This window comes from Alosa alosa, chromosome 11 (assembly GCF_017589495.1).
Source record: "Alosa alosa isolate M-15738 ecotype Scorff River chromosome 11, AALO_Geno_1.1, whole genome shotgun sequence".
Lineage (NCBI taxonomy): Eukaryota > Metazoa > Chordata > Actinopteri > Clupeiformes > Clupeidae > Alosa > Alosa alosa.
Window position 1 is genome coordinate 6332062 of NC_063199.1, and position 15409 is coordinate 6347470.

General features: G+C 42.7%; 1 protein-coding gene across 1 annotated transcript in view; it reads right to left on the minus strand.

Annotated features, from left to right (window-relative positions):
* The window catches only part of slc28a1 (solute carrier family 28 member 1), a 28420-nt gene extending 21029 nt beyond the window's left edge, over nt 1-7391 (minus strand). Inside the window, exons 1-3 of the mRNA XM_048257474.1 lie at nt 7365-7391; nt 7094-7170; nt 6834-6919 (exon numbers count right to left, since the gene is read on the minus strand). Coding sequence (XP_048113431.1) covers nt 6834-6919; nt 7094-7170; nt 7365-7368 — 167 coding nt within the window. The 5' untranslated portion in view covers nt 7369-7391. The remainder of the gene's footprint in view (nt 1-6833; nt 6920-7093; nt 7171-7364) is intronic.
* Nucleotides 7392-15409: the final 8018 nt, after the last annotated feature.

Here is a 15409-nt window from a genome sequence, read left to right on the forward strand (position 1 = left end):
CCACCAGCGGAGCTAGTTGGCTAGTTCAAACATTTGCCAACTTAATAAAAGCTTAACTCGTGTCACACTGTTCGCCAGCAGCAACATCCATCTTATTTGTTTTCAAGTCGCAGGGAATTCAAGCCAAACCGTTGCATCTCTGCCATCAATCATTATGTTAAGGCCTGATTAAGGCCTGATTAAGTTTCGATTTCTGGAGCTCACAAGCCAACGGAGAGTTGCTAGACTAGCCCTGGCAGCAAATGTAATTTGTTGCCGCTAGGGGCGCGTCTAGATTTCTAGGCTAACTCTGGCCACGAGCAATGATCCAAATTTCTTCTATCTCTCGAGCGAGAGGGACCAATCAAATCGGTGTAGGCGGGACAAAGGCGAGCTACACTGATGAATTGTTGTGATTGGTCGTAGCGTTATCCAACTGCGTGCAGTGAGAGTTTCAAATGCATGCTTGGTGCCGCCCCTCGAATTGGGCCATTTTCATTACTCGTGGCCAGACCCTTAATCTGAAAGATTCCAGGGTCTGGTTTACCAGGCTATCCATGGGGGGGTCTAAAAAAATTAGGTTATGTGTACATTTAGTGACTGTACACTCATTGGCCTGTAGATGGCGGTGCACACATATACACATGCACACACACACAGGCACCCACATACTATCGGTATTAGAATGGCCGATACATAATTACAAATTCAGTAGGATTAAAAGAAAGCCAAAATAAATATTCATCATCATCATCATCATGGCTGCATTTCCAGTATTGGCGATAAGTAGTCGTTTGTCCACTGGATGGCGCATCGGTGCAGTGAGACGTAATTTTGTTGGAAGTTAAAAGTGGGTTGGAAAAACAATGGACGTTTCCTACAAGGACTGTGCAAGAGAACGTCTAATAAGGATAGGACCATGTTCACATGAAATGTAATTCCCATTTCTTCTTGAAGCCGAAATAAATCTGAGGATGTTTATCGGACATGCTGGTTTTTACTGCAGGTACGTTAATCTTATAATATCAATAGGACCTAGGTAATGTTACCGTTAGCGTTGGTTGAGTGATGGAGGCCAATTTGATTGATTGCATTTGTAGAAAACTATTAATGCGGTTATACCAAGCAAATTGATAGCAGCACTGTAATTGTATCTTTCGACTGTCATTTGTTGCAGTTACACCGGTCTGATACAGTTTTGCCTATACATGCGTGAGACTGAGACGCCTGTTTATTTTGTTTTAAGTGCGTGCAGGGTGTGAGAGGGGAATCGATGATGTGCTTTGATTCCAGCTTGGTAGTTGTAGTCTGTGAAATTAAAAAGCACGTGTGTGTGAAGTATATCCAAACAACGACACCTTCATTTCATTATGGCTGCTTTAGCAACACATTAAGCTAATGTGTAGTGGGTACCATTTAGAAGTAGGGCTGAAACGATTCATCGAGTTACTCGAATAACTCGATTACAAAAATTACTCGAGGCAAAAACCTCTGCCTTGAAGCCTCGTTAAATTCCTATGACGCGCACTATACGCGCAGGGATCTGATTGTTCCACATGGACCGTTGTTCAGGAAGCACACCACTAGCGCGTGAATCGTGATACATTCTGAATTTAGATGGCGCGATGGCGGAGTCAAGATGTCCATAAATGGCAGAGAATGTCTAAAGTTTTCATGTAAAGTTTTGGGATCATTACATACTCAAAAAGGAAAAGATGCTGTTTCACCAAGCGGCCATCTATCAATCTATCTAGCCTATCTATCAACTACGTAGCCTATAGCCTACACTGATGTTGGCTGATTTTAATCACATACTGTATTTGTAGCGATGTCGTGATGTAATATGTTTAGCTTTGATGTTTTTAAGTAGTAAACTTATTCACGTTCAATTGTAAGACAGTATGCCTAAAAAAGAACCCCTTATACACACATGCATGCACCCTCATCTTCCCTCACGCTTGCACACACAGGTTGCTAGGTTACCACAGCAAATAGGCTCACCCAGAAATTATTTTTTAGTAGCCTACTAGTAAAATTATTTGTTAGTAGCCTAATGGTAGGCTATTTTTTAGTAGCCTAATTGTAAAATTATTTGTTAGTAGCCTAATGGTAAATGCTGCAGGTGTAGAAATCTACATAAAACAGATATTTACTTTGATGTCAGGTCTAGATTGCAGCATGAAACTTGTTGTGCATATTAATACATTAAATTGCTTTCCCTCTTCTCCCTCCCAGCACTTCACAACATAGTATGGACAGCTTTGTTCGCCCAGCTAAGTCATGCACAAGAGGCTGCAATTTTACAGAGAGCATTTTGAACATTATTTAATTGTTGGCACTGGCACTTATAAACACTAAATGGGTAAATTGCAATAAATGGGCTTAGTTTTGTAGCCTGATATTGGAGTTAGAATAAATACCTCTGTGCCAATTGCTTGTTCATTTTACAGCCATGTCATTTTCGTTATGCATTATTTGTTTTGGTTGTTTAAAAATGCAAAAAAAAAAATATCCGATTAATCGATCGATAAAGTGCTAGATTAATCGATTACAAAAAGAATCGATAGCTGCAGCCCTATTTAGAAGTGGCTACTTCATTCGCGCTTTCCTTGACTCATGGAGCTGCGTGAATTTTATTACAACTTTTCGCCACGATATGGCAGTTTAAGTCCGCTTGATACTGTAAGGCGTAAGCCATTGGTTTCCAAAGGAGATTTTATTTGTGTCGCCAGCATAGCCTATTGACAATTTATGTTGTAATAAATAGGCCTACCTTATAAGCCTGTAGCTTAGGGAAGCCTGTAGCTTAGGTGAACCCAGCCTGATCTGCCCGCTATTTATTTTTTGATTTCTTAAAAGATTGAGCTTGGTCTGGTGAAAGCCAGACTAGCCATGGACCTCAGTTACACAATGCAAGGGAACATGAATCAGCTTATATTTGCACGAACAATAACGGACAACAGCTCTTTAACTTTGGCCCGTTAAAATGTGTATGAACAGTCTAGCTTACGCATTTCATCAAGGCCCATTTGGACATGTCAGTTATTTGCACCACTGGTTAGATGTAAAACAGCATTTCGTTTCAGACTACTGTTACTTAATTTGTACATTAACAATAACGTTTCAGACTACTGTTACTTAATTTGTGCATTGACAATAAAGTATTACATGAACTAAAGATGACTAAAATCTTATGTAGAAGAAGAAACATTCACAAAAAAATCCATCCATCCAAAAATGACCTTTGTTTTTTTTGATAGCTGTTGAAAAAACGGCATGGAACTGACAGAGATGTTTTGTTAATAAATAAATGAATAACATTATGCTGATACCTTTTGCTTTTCCCAAATACAATGTAGCCTACAGGTGTAAGTGACCTTTCATCAATCCAGTTGCAATGGATGAACTGTGATGAACTGCCCTACTTGTGATTGTTTAGAGATTTTAAAGGTTTTATAACAATGCTACATCTTCTTTGGCTATTCTACAATCTATTCACCTTTTCAGCACCAGTAGGCTACTTTCTGTGCAGCCGCACACACACACTCAGGCATGCCAAACAAGCATACACAAAAGTTTCAAGAGTGGGGGATGGAGTAAAATATAGAGACAAATTGAAGTGTGATTTATTTTCGCGGAACGGATGTACAGGACTGAGCGGCGGTCATATTTTGTACCGCTATGCGGTACATCTAGTTAAAAATCATGTGCGCACAGGATTGTGGGTGTTCCAAGCACGCAGAGGATACATGCATGCATCCTTGAAAATCTCAGAACGAAGGACTCAGTACTTCAGTAGTCAGTACTCAGTAATATGAATTTTAAAGCACCCTTGACATTGGAACAGTGGTGAGATTGGCGAGATTCGATGACGTAACGTCCTTGAAAAAAGTGGCTTTGAAAGACCCATGACTTTGAGAAACGGCCACAGTGCTTAATTGGCCAGACAACTCGTCTGACCGGAACCCCATAGAGAATCTATGGTTTATTGTCAAGAGAAAAGTGAGAGACACCAGACCCAACAATACAGATGACCTTAAGGTCGCTAAAGCAAACTGGGCTTCCATAACACCTCAGCAGTGGCACAGGCTGATTGCCTCCATACCAGGCCACATTGCTGCAGTAATTTGTGCAAAAGCAGCCAGAACAAGTATTGAGTGTATAAATTAACTATTAGTCAAATTAGTCAGATTAGTTCATTTCTTTTCAAAAGGTCAGCATTTCTGTATTACATACATCCTCCTTATTCTAATAATTTGAGATACTCATTTTTGGTTTTCATGAGCTGTAAGTCGTAATCATCAAGATTACAACAAAAAAGTACCCTTAGCATACACATGCTAAAGTTGAAAAGTTAAAAAGATGAATAAAAAAATCATCTTTTGGAAATTGAGGAAAAATCCAACCTTTGTGAATGAATAATGTATCGTAAATAAATAAATGTTCTTCCTTAAAATAAAGGGGCTCATAAGTATACATACCCCTATGTTCATTTCCCATAGAGGCAGGCAGATTTGTATTTTTAAAGGCAGTTTTTCATGGATCCAAGATACTATGCATCCTGATAAAGTTCCCTTGGTCTTAGGAATCAAAATAGCCCCACATCATCACATACCCTTCACCATACCTAGAGATTGACATGGTTTTATTCCAGTTAGCCTAATAACAGGTTTGATTTGCATTGAGAGATGATCTTATGGAAAGTACCCCATGCCAATCGTGAGATATGGTGAAGGATATGTGATGAGGCCATCCTTAAAAATATTTTTGTTTGCAGTAACAGCCAAAAAAAAAATAAAAATGGGTCGGTAGGTAGGTCAATATTTTTTTTTTCAAGATCCAAAGTAAAAAAAAAAGTACAATTTTGGTCATGGTGATTACGTGAGGGAATGAATTTACACAAATGTGCATATCGTGATCGTAACTGACTGGGTCTTCAACCCGCGCCTTCAGGCGCACCATTGCAAACCCTCATTCTGATGCAGGTTATATAGACCAGCCTTTCTCAAACTTCTTTGACCTGAGGCCCGGTCATGGCAGACTTTTGGGTCATAGGGCTCATCTACATGTACCCAGAAAGAAGGCTACAATAGCTCTTGGCCACGCGAGTATTGAAATTTGACTATACAATACTCAATGCTATACAGTGTATTATACAGTCTCTGCTCTGTTTCTAAGGAAGTTCCAAAACAACGCCGCTCTATTAAGTTTCGTTAAATAAATAAATAGCCTTCCAACAGGTTGAAGCGGAGCTTTGATACCAACGCATCGATTAGTTTCAGTTTCTCTCAAGCAGATGCAAGACTGAATGAATGCTCATACCACCACTTAATTGTAGGGCTCCATGTTTAATGACATCGATAGCAGAAACGCTTGTTTTCTTTTTTTTTTTCGCCGATCCGCGGGTTTCTTGATCAACTGGGCGCAGCAAATTATCAGATGAAGCACCGGGCCTAATTTCACTCCACGACCTCATGGACCAGCAGTCTCCATGTTATGGACCCATATTTTGAGAGAAATGCTGAATAGACCACAACCAATTTCAATACTCCGGACACGGTCACCATTAGACTAGGGGGAGGAGGGATGAGAAAGATCTGGCCACAGTTCTTCCAGAACTTCGTGCCAAGTAAAAGCGCTATCAGTTTGTGTGAATGAAACGGGCGTAGGCCATAGTGTGATATGCGTAAAACCAATGGTGTAGAGATGACGCCACAGGTTTTTTTTTTTTAAGTGAGCCACGCTTGCATGTAGGCAATTTATATTCACAATACTTGGGCCTACTAAAAGAAATATTATTTTATTGCATTTGTATTGGTTGTTTAGAGTAAAAAAAAAAACAATCGGTCGGTATTAACGCAAGTTTACAACCGCAAGTCGGGTCGGACTAAAAGGGGGAAAAATAAATATTTGGGTCGGTTCTAAACTGACAGGGTCGGTCGGGTTACGGCAAACGAAAATATTTTTAAGGATGGCCTGATGTGGGGCTATTTTAATTGTATACTTATGAGCCCCTGTATTTTAAGGAAGAATATTTATTTATTTATTTATGATACATTATTCATTCACAAAGACAATTCCTGTCCTTAAAGGTTGGATTTTTTCTCATTTTTTTAAATTAAGGCATTAAGATCAATGTCCAAAAGATGATTTTTTTATTCCTCTTTTTAGTCAACTTTAGCATGTATGTACAGGGTATGTAAACTTTTGGCTTCGACTGTATTTCACTTTATATCTAATGAATCTAGAATATAAGAAAGATCCACTTTTTGAACTAAATTAGGGTGATGATATTCAAATTTTTTGAGACCCATCTGTATTATGAAAAACAACTAGTAAAAATCAGTAGTCATGAAACCCCTAAATCTCACAGTCACACAACATTGAGTTACAGTTGATGCAATACAATGAAATACATTACGAATGACAAATGACAAACTACTGACTAATTACAAATATGAGGTACTCTCAGGATATTACAAAACAAATTCATCATGGTCTCATGGTCAGAAAGTCATGCTCACACCAATTACAGGGATACCATTTCACCCAGAGATATTGAAATCAGTGAGTTTCAGATACGTCAGAAGTGAGAATTCTTGCAGTAGAGTGGCCTTTCACAGATTACACATCTATACACAGGGCCAGGATCATGACCCTCACAAAGGAATGAGAAGTCCAAAGACACAATACAGAGTCTATGATGCAGGCAACAACAGGGGGGTAATGGGTATGCATTCATAATCTTATCCGCATGCATTCAGAGAAATAAGTATGTGACCACAGTCAATTATTCCTCAAATTGGAAGTCTGTGCTGTCAGCTGTAAAATATTTCACCATTGGAGCACAGTACCTGCAGAATGACTTTAATTTCATGGTCGATCCCTTATCATCATTTTCATCCGTCGAAGCCTTGCTGTGACCATCACTGCTGTCCTCCTAGACAATTGAATTATTCACTTGTCAAATTGAGGTTAAAAAACCAGGGACAAGAAAAGCAAATCACTTTTTCAGCTGACTCTTGCCAAGCCCTATGCCTTCTCCCGCACCGATTCCCATGGTTTCACTCCAGATTTAGCTATCTAAAATCTGATACCAAGCGCTGAAACTTACCTCTGATTCAAATGCTTTATTGTCCACCCCGTGTCCATTAGAGTAAACACTGTTCAGCTGGATATCACTTGTCTCCGCTGTGGAAAAACAAATAAAAAGACATACATGGATACGTCTTCAAAGCACCTGCAGGTAAAAATAATTCCTCCATGTACAAAGTAAAATAGACAGGTAAGGGGTAGACAGCAAATGTAAGAGAGAGCAAGAGGAAGAACGGGTGCAAAAAACATCTTTCCAAACTTTACTTGGAAAGAGCAGGCTAATGGCTTACTCATTGTGTGTCCCCTTTTGACTGAGACAAATGGCATGTGTTTGCAACGAACAGGAAAATATACTCCTTTCCCAGATCTTATCAGTAATTAACCACGTGGTTGTGAATCTATGCTGTCACACCATGGATCTCTGACTCAGAACAATAGCACTTTCCAGTATAAGTGATAACCAAGATCAGGGATAAGGACAGGTTCTTCAGAAGGGTGGACATACAATAAGTCGCTTTAGACAAAAGGGTCTGCCAAATCCCGTAATCATAACCATAACCAAATATGTTTCCCAGGTTGATGTGTAACTTTTAGACATGATTACCTTTTTGTTGTTGTTAAGAATAACCCATTCCAAAGGAAAATTCGAAATAAGATCTCTCCATAGTCTATTTTATTTCTCCTACACATAAGTGAGCCCAATTTAATATGAGACTCTGGCCATGTTTTTTTTTCTTGTATTTATTCATTTGAACTCCTGAGAAATAGCCCTTCCCTTGTCTCAGCCCAAGATCAACTTCAGATAATACCCTTTTTTCTATTTTTTATCGCTCCATATTTGCAAAGTAACTATAATTTGCAGTAATAATCTAATCTAAACAGAATATGTCTTAAACTATAATCAGTCAACCAGTCTTTGACTGAATATCTGAACGAGCCAAATGCCAAACAAAACAAGATGTGATTTATAGAGTTCTTGTGCAGGTAAATACAATGCTGGCACAGGTGTTTTTTTTCTAAACCCTGTATTTTGAAAACAATAGCAAACTACATTTGCTGCCGCTCGGGTGCGTCTAGATTTCTAGGTTAAAAGAGATCAGAAAATAAGAAAATAAAGATTGGTCTTTTAGTGAAAATGTGATATGTCATGATTTGTATGATTTTCAGATGTTGGTCTAGAGTCTGTGTATTTCTACAAATCTGCGCATCAACATTTTCAGATCTCTTCCACTCCTGGGGGGATCCTTTATTTAAGTATCATAAACATGTTTGTCTGTATAAAGGTGGTGCAATTGTTAAGGGCAATAGGCACTCTTGCATAATGTCCCAGATACTTCTTAACAAGCTAGTTGTACAGTGACTTCCAATAAAATGTTCCACACAAGAGGTCAGTGTTTTTCAAGACATTTTCATGTTTTGTGGACACTTTCTTACTGTAATAAGGCACATCTAGGTCCTTACCATTATTTTTTAATATATAATTATTGCAGATTATTAATCAAAGGTTAGATAAAGATAAAAGCTGTTATAGTTTCTAAGGAATAATTAACATCACAATCAGTAACGTCAGCAAGTGCTATTCACCTCGCCCTGCAATCACAGTGGCAGATTGGGCATAGCACAGTAGGCAGTAAATAATTAAGGCCAAAGTCTTTGTCTTTGTCAAAAATGTGAAAGATCACCTCTCACTGGTGTATTAACTGATTATTTTATTTTATTGGCATAAGCGACGCATTTCGCTGTTGCTTCTTACTCTTCATCTTCACATGACACCTACAGGTGAAACTAGATGTACCACATAGCGGTACAAAATATGACCACTGGTCCTGTTTATCTTCTCCCGCTTGTCACGCTTGTCAATTTGTCTCCATCTCCTACTCCACCCCCCCTTGCAACTTTTGTGTATGCTTGTATGTGCGTGTGTGTGTGTGTGTGTGTGTGTGAGTGTGTGTGTGAGTGTGTGTGTGTCTGTGTGTGTGCTCCTGTGTGCGCGCGCGTGTGTGTGTGTGGATGTGTGTGTGTGCATTTGGTGTGTGTATGTCAATTTGTCTCCATCTCCTAAAGCCTGACCAATATGGGATGGGAAGGCTGATAACCTGCTGATTTTGATATTTGAGTTATTCAAAAACTGTATAAAATAGAAAGAATAAGAATAAAATAGGTATTTGTTCTGTGATAACCACATTGCCATAAACTACATTGTGAGCAGTTTGTACTTGCAGTGCCCGTTCAAACATGCTATTCCTGTAGAAAACCCATATACTGTAGGTAGGCATGCTTTAAAAATATAAAAATAAGATGATATGAAAAAGCATCATTCCAGCTAAGCATTTAATAATGAACACTGAATATATTATAATACATTAGCCTTTAATAAATGTGCAGTGAGCAGAATTTAGGCATGGCTGCATGTGAAATTTTTCACAGTTCAAAATGATAAGCCTAACAGCAATTTTGAGTGAAGGCTATATGTTTATTGTTAAGCCTATTGAATAACTTTATGATGGAGAAGACAAACCACTTTGTGGAATGATGCATCATCATATGACATTTGCAACGATGTGACTTAAAAACAGTCTCTGGTAGGCAGCATAAGTGACATCTCGCTCTGCCTGCCAATCATTGTCTGTAGCTGTGTGGCATTCTGAAACGTCCTTAAATTAGATAAGAACAATATTCCATTTGTCACTTGCTTTAATGAAAAATAGCAGCGAAATGACAATAATCAAACATGTTGTGAGTAGCTGAAAGTGCCGGTCTGTTTACATCTCAAATGTGTTATCAACTTCCTGTTTTGCTACGTGCAACAGCATAAAGGACCATAGTGCAATATTCTGTATCTCCCCCTGAGCCTTAAACACGCCAAAAGAAAGGCTGAAAGAAAAACATAGTCAAACGAGTGGCCGTATGCACCATAAACACTTAACCAAAGTGTACATCAACACAATGCCCACAGAACCCACAGTAAGGTTAACCCATAGAATAGTCCCTGTGCCAGGCAGGCACACTGGCCATCCTGTAGGACCGGCGCGGGCCCGTCGCCCGAGACACGCTGGGCTCCGACGGGGGTGAAGTCACAGGGGCCTCAGAGGCCGGCAGCGGTGCACGAAGGAGGTCCCAGCTCGACGCATGGCATTGACCTGGCATTGCTGGCGCAACAGAAGTCGTCTGCTTCCCGCGCAGAGGAGAGCCCGCCGACGTCAGTACTGGTGGCGGAGCGGGCCCTGTCTCCGACAGAGGCGTTATGGGGCCGCACATGAGGTCAGGCAGCCATGACGTCACAACAGGTGCCGGCACGGCAACGCGAGTTGCCAGATCGTCGTTGATAGTTCAGGGTGGCGACTGGTTGTTGCGAACCGGGCAGAGCTTGCACAGAAATCTCTGGTTTCGAAGCGTGACCCTGCCTGACCCATCAATCTTGATTATGTACTGATCATGGTGACGCACCTCCCATCGCTGCCCATCCTGTCCCACCTGATAGGGTGGGGTCCCGTCTGGTTCTGCATGCGGACCATGTTCCCCACCTTGAGAAGTGGGAGGCGTTTGGTGTGCTCCGCCCAGGCGCCAGCTGTGCGGATGCGCCGTTTCCAGAGGGCCTCCTCCCTCGCCGTCAGCGTCTCACGCCAAGTCTTATGCGGTCTGTACTTCCCGGGGATTATCGGGATGAAATCGCGTATCGGGCGGCCGAAAACACACATCGCTGGGGATACTTTTGTGTTTGGGTCCGGTGTGTTACGGTATTGCAGTATCACCCTCTGCACAGCGTCGGTGTCGAGTTCACCCTTCGGGCCTGTGTTGTCGGTGATAAGGCGCTTCATCGTCTTCACCCCAATTTCTGCATGGCAGTTGCTGTGGGGGAAGGCCACTGATGAGAGCCGGTGGTGCACGCCCCATCTGCGCAGGAAAGACCTGGTCTTGGCCGAGGTGAACACTGGCCCCCCCGTCTGATGCAAGCTCTTCAGGCATCCCGTACGTGGCAAAGGCACGACTTTGGTGGCATATGAGGTCGGCGGCGCCACCCATCGACCTTGAGATGATTGGCCAGTTCGAATAGCGGTCCACCGTAACAAGGTAGTGTACGCCCCTGTGCATGAGTCCAAAGTCCAAAGTCCAAACACACCGTCTGGAAGGGGTAGATGACTGGGATGGGCGGGGTCGGTGGTGCCGCAGGTTGTGAAGGTGCCATCCGGTGGCAGTGTTTGCAGTCATTTCGCGTGGCGCTGATGTCGGCCGAAATGCCTGGCCAGAACACAGAGGATTCTGCGCGGGTGGGCAGCGTGAAGGGCGCTCAGTGCCTCGCCGCGAGAGAGGGCGGTATGATAACTCTGTCCTTGTACAGGACAACACCGTCAGCTGACGTAATGTCCTCGCGGTACTGGTGGAAGCCACGAATCGCCTCCGGCATCCCAATCCTCCATTTCCTTCAACATGGTCGCCATCGCTGCTGGTAGCCTCCCTGACTGCAGTGATTTAAGGCCCGCAGCGCACCATGTCAGGTCACCCTCCTCAATGTCGTCGTCCTCTGGCTCGGCCCGGCGTAGGAGAGACAGGACATCAGCGTGTATGCTGGGTGAGAGGTGGGTCACCATGACAGCATTGGGCCATCCTTAAAAATATTTTTGTTTGCAGTAACAGCCAAAAACAATTAAAAATGGGTCGGTAGGTAGGTCAATATTTTTTTTTTCAAGATTCAAAGTAAAAAAAAAAGTTCAATTTTGGTCATGGTGATTACGTAGGAATGAATTTACACAAATGTGCATATTGTGACGTAACTGACTGGGTCTTCAACCCGTGCCTTCAGGCTTAATTCACTGCACTCATTCTGATGCAGGTTATATAGACCAGCCTTTCTCAAACTTCTTTGACCTGAGGCCCGGTCATGGCAGACTTTTGGGTCATAGGGCTCATCTACATGTACGCAGAAAGAAGGCTACAATAGCTCTTGGCCACGTTATATTGAAATTTGACTATACAATACTCAATGCTATACAGTGTATTTTACAGTCTCTGCTCTGTTTCTAAGGAAGTTCCAAAAACAACGCGTCGTTCTATTAAGTTTCGTTAAATAAATAAATAGCCTTCCAACAGGTTGAAGCGGAGCTTTGATACCAACGCTATCGATTAGTTTCAGTTTCTCTCTCACAAGAGACGCACATTGAATGAATGCTCATACCACCACTTAATTGTAGGGCTCCATGTTTAATGACATCGATAGCAGAAACGTTTGTTTTCTTTTTTTAACGATCCGCGGTTTCTTAATCAACTTCGCGCAGCAAATTATCAGATGAAGCACCGGGCCTAATTTCACTCCACGACTCCAGCGGACCAGCAGTCTCCATGTTATGGACCCATATTTTGAGAAATGCTGAATAGACCACAACCAATTTCAATACTCCGACACGGTCACCGCTAGACTAGGGGAGAAGGGATGAGAAAAGATCTGGCCACAGTTCTTCCAGAACTTCAGAACAGCGTTATCAGTTTGTGTGAATGAAACGAAAGCGTAGGCCATAGTGTGACATCGCGTGAAACCAATGGTGTAGAGATGACGCCACAGGTGTTTTTTTTAAGTGAGCCACGTTTGCATGTAGGCAATTTATATTCACAATACTTGGGCCTACTAAAATAAATATTATTTTATTGCATTTGTATTGGTTGTTTAGAGTAAAAAAAACAATCGGTCGGTATTAACGCAAGTTTACAAACGGAAAGTCGGTCGGACTAAAAGGGGAAAAAAATAAATATTTGGGTCGGTTCTAAATTGACAGGGTCGGTCGGGTTACGGCAAACGAAAATATTTTTAAGGATGGCCTTGTCGTCTGGGAGATCTATAAGTGATGGGCGCGAGATGCCGACCGGCCTGCGTGACATGGTATCCGCATCCCTGTTCCTCATGCCCGTGACATGCACGATGCAGAAGCGATAATGCAGGGTCCTCTCCTTGAGGTTTGTGAGGCGGGGGTTGGGTATGTCGTCAAGCGCAATGTGGCCAAGGAGTTTCAACAGCAGCTTGTGGTCGACGGCCACAATTAGGTCTCCGCAGCCCAACACAAAGTAGCGTACCTTGTCCAAAGCGTCCGCGACTGCGAGTGCCTCGCCCTCTATGGGCGTGTATCTGGATTCAGCCGCATGCGTGAACCTGCTGCTGACCAGGGGCACCTTCCATCCATTGGTGCAGCAGAAGGGCCTGACCGGTGTACATCAACAGTGCTTCTGGAACAGCCAGAAACCGACACCCTCCTTCGACCAGTCCTTGGCGAGGTACGTTGGCTTGGACTTGTCGAAGATGCGGACACCGTGCTTGATCTCCTGGACAATTGCCTCCTTCGACTCGCGGAATATGTCCTCCAACTCCAGGGGACCACTCGAAGCGTACCCCACTTTGCAGGAGCTTCCGGAATTACTGCATAAGTTCAGGCATACTGAAGGCATAGGCCACCTGGTGGACCAGTCCGAACCATGACCTGATGTCAGTGGTGTTACGAGGTCGTGGAAAGTCGCGGATCGCCTCCAGGTAACGGCTGCATGGCCACACGTCAGTCATGGTGATTGTGAAGCCTGCAAAGTATACAGTGGGTGCGCCGAAGACAAACTTCTCCGGGTTGAGGATGATTCCGTTCCGGCAGCATACATCCACCCATTGTATCACCTGGAAGTAACTCTCCTCGATGGTATCGGCCCACAGCAGTGTTTCATCCACACACTTACCTAGCGTTCATGGGCATCTGAAAAAACTTTTTCCCCAGTGAAAACGCCATCATTCTGCATCATTCACGTCACGTCATGTGTGAGTCAGAGGTCGCCCATTTAGGGGCTCATCATCACTTTTGTCGTCACGTTGTAGTTCGTTGGTAGTCCATGTGGCCTTTCATGTCCAACAGTTTTAATGTGAACTTTGGAATTTGCCGTTTTTGTCACTTGAAAGCCGCATATCTTTCTTTCACAAGCATCTTACACTATATTTTAAGTAAATACAGTTGTTTATTTAGAATTAGTGAGCGTATGTTTTAGGCTAAGCACATGAACACTGTGGAAAAAACAAAGTAATCACGGGGGCGGTCCTTGTCATTCCCAGGTGCCATGAATGGATAGCTCCATACTAGATTTCGGAGTGCAGGGGACAAGCCGAGATGAGCTATGAGACATATGTTCACACTCGGGATCATGTTTCAACACACTTTAGGTCAATTGATGTCGGACATGATAATCATCCAAACATCTGGCATTTTGACCTTCAGTGCTGCCAAAACTGCGCTACACCCTCTAGTCCCACCCTGGTCTTGTGCTGTGCTGTGTAAAAGGGGTAGTAGAGCGGAGAAAGCCAATGTGTGCTGCTTTTACTGATATATTTAACGATACGTGCATTAGGGTTACTAACCAAACAATGTCAAACTTGGCACTGCAGTAGTCTAGTAGTGAGTGTTTGGGAATGAAAGCTCAGTTGCTCACATTTATTTTGTGTAGGTCTTAATGCAACATTTTACAAAACAGCTGACAGGGCCACAAAGGACTGTGAGCGAGTCAACAGCAGAAAACCCTAATTAGCCAGCTAAAATGTCCTAACCTGGTGTTTAGGGTGCATCATAGACAGTGGCTATGTCTCAAACTGCCTACTTGCAAACTTCAAATACTTTAGTTTAAGTATGTAGTGCAGATATTGGGACAATACTAACCATCGAAAAGTGGGCACAGCGCAAGTAAGTGCTCCGTGCACACTAGCAGTGTACTGACGGAAGTATGCGGTTTGAGACACTGCCAGTGTCCTATATCTTCCATCCGCAAACCATCACATTAGCGAACATTAGTGTTGTGGCTAACTAACTTAGCTCCTGTCAGTATGGTCCATAGGTATGGTCAGAACACAATGGGATGACAGTGGAGACAGTTACAGTGCTGTTATCAATCTGCTCGGTATACCATGTTTATGTTTCACAACTACACAATCAAACTAGCCTCCATCACTCAAAATGCAAACGTTAACATTATTTTACCTATGGATATAACATCATAGGGTGGGGGGTGCCGCCTAGCTCCACTCATCTATCTGGGATCGATCCATTGGAGTGGTGCTTCAGAAGGCTGGCCCTTTTTAAAAAAAACTCCTTGCATAAGATTGGATAAGCCACTTGTCCGTCATCTATTGACGTGCTACTTCAACCACTCACATTGAAGCCAACCCGTGACGCTGAGAACAGTCTCACAGTCGCTTCTACGCTACATCACATCTAGGAAACTCCCGCCCTGCGTCGTGATTGGCTACCATACAATCTCGTGCTGAAATCACTCTCAATGGAACCCGGTGTTTCGGTGTCCCAGGTATTAAGGTTTTGCACCT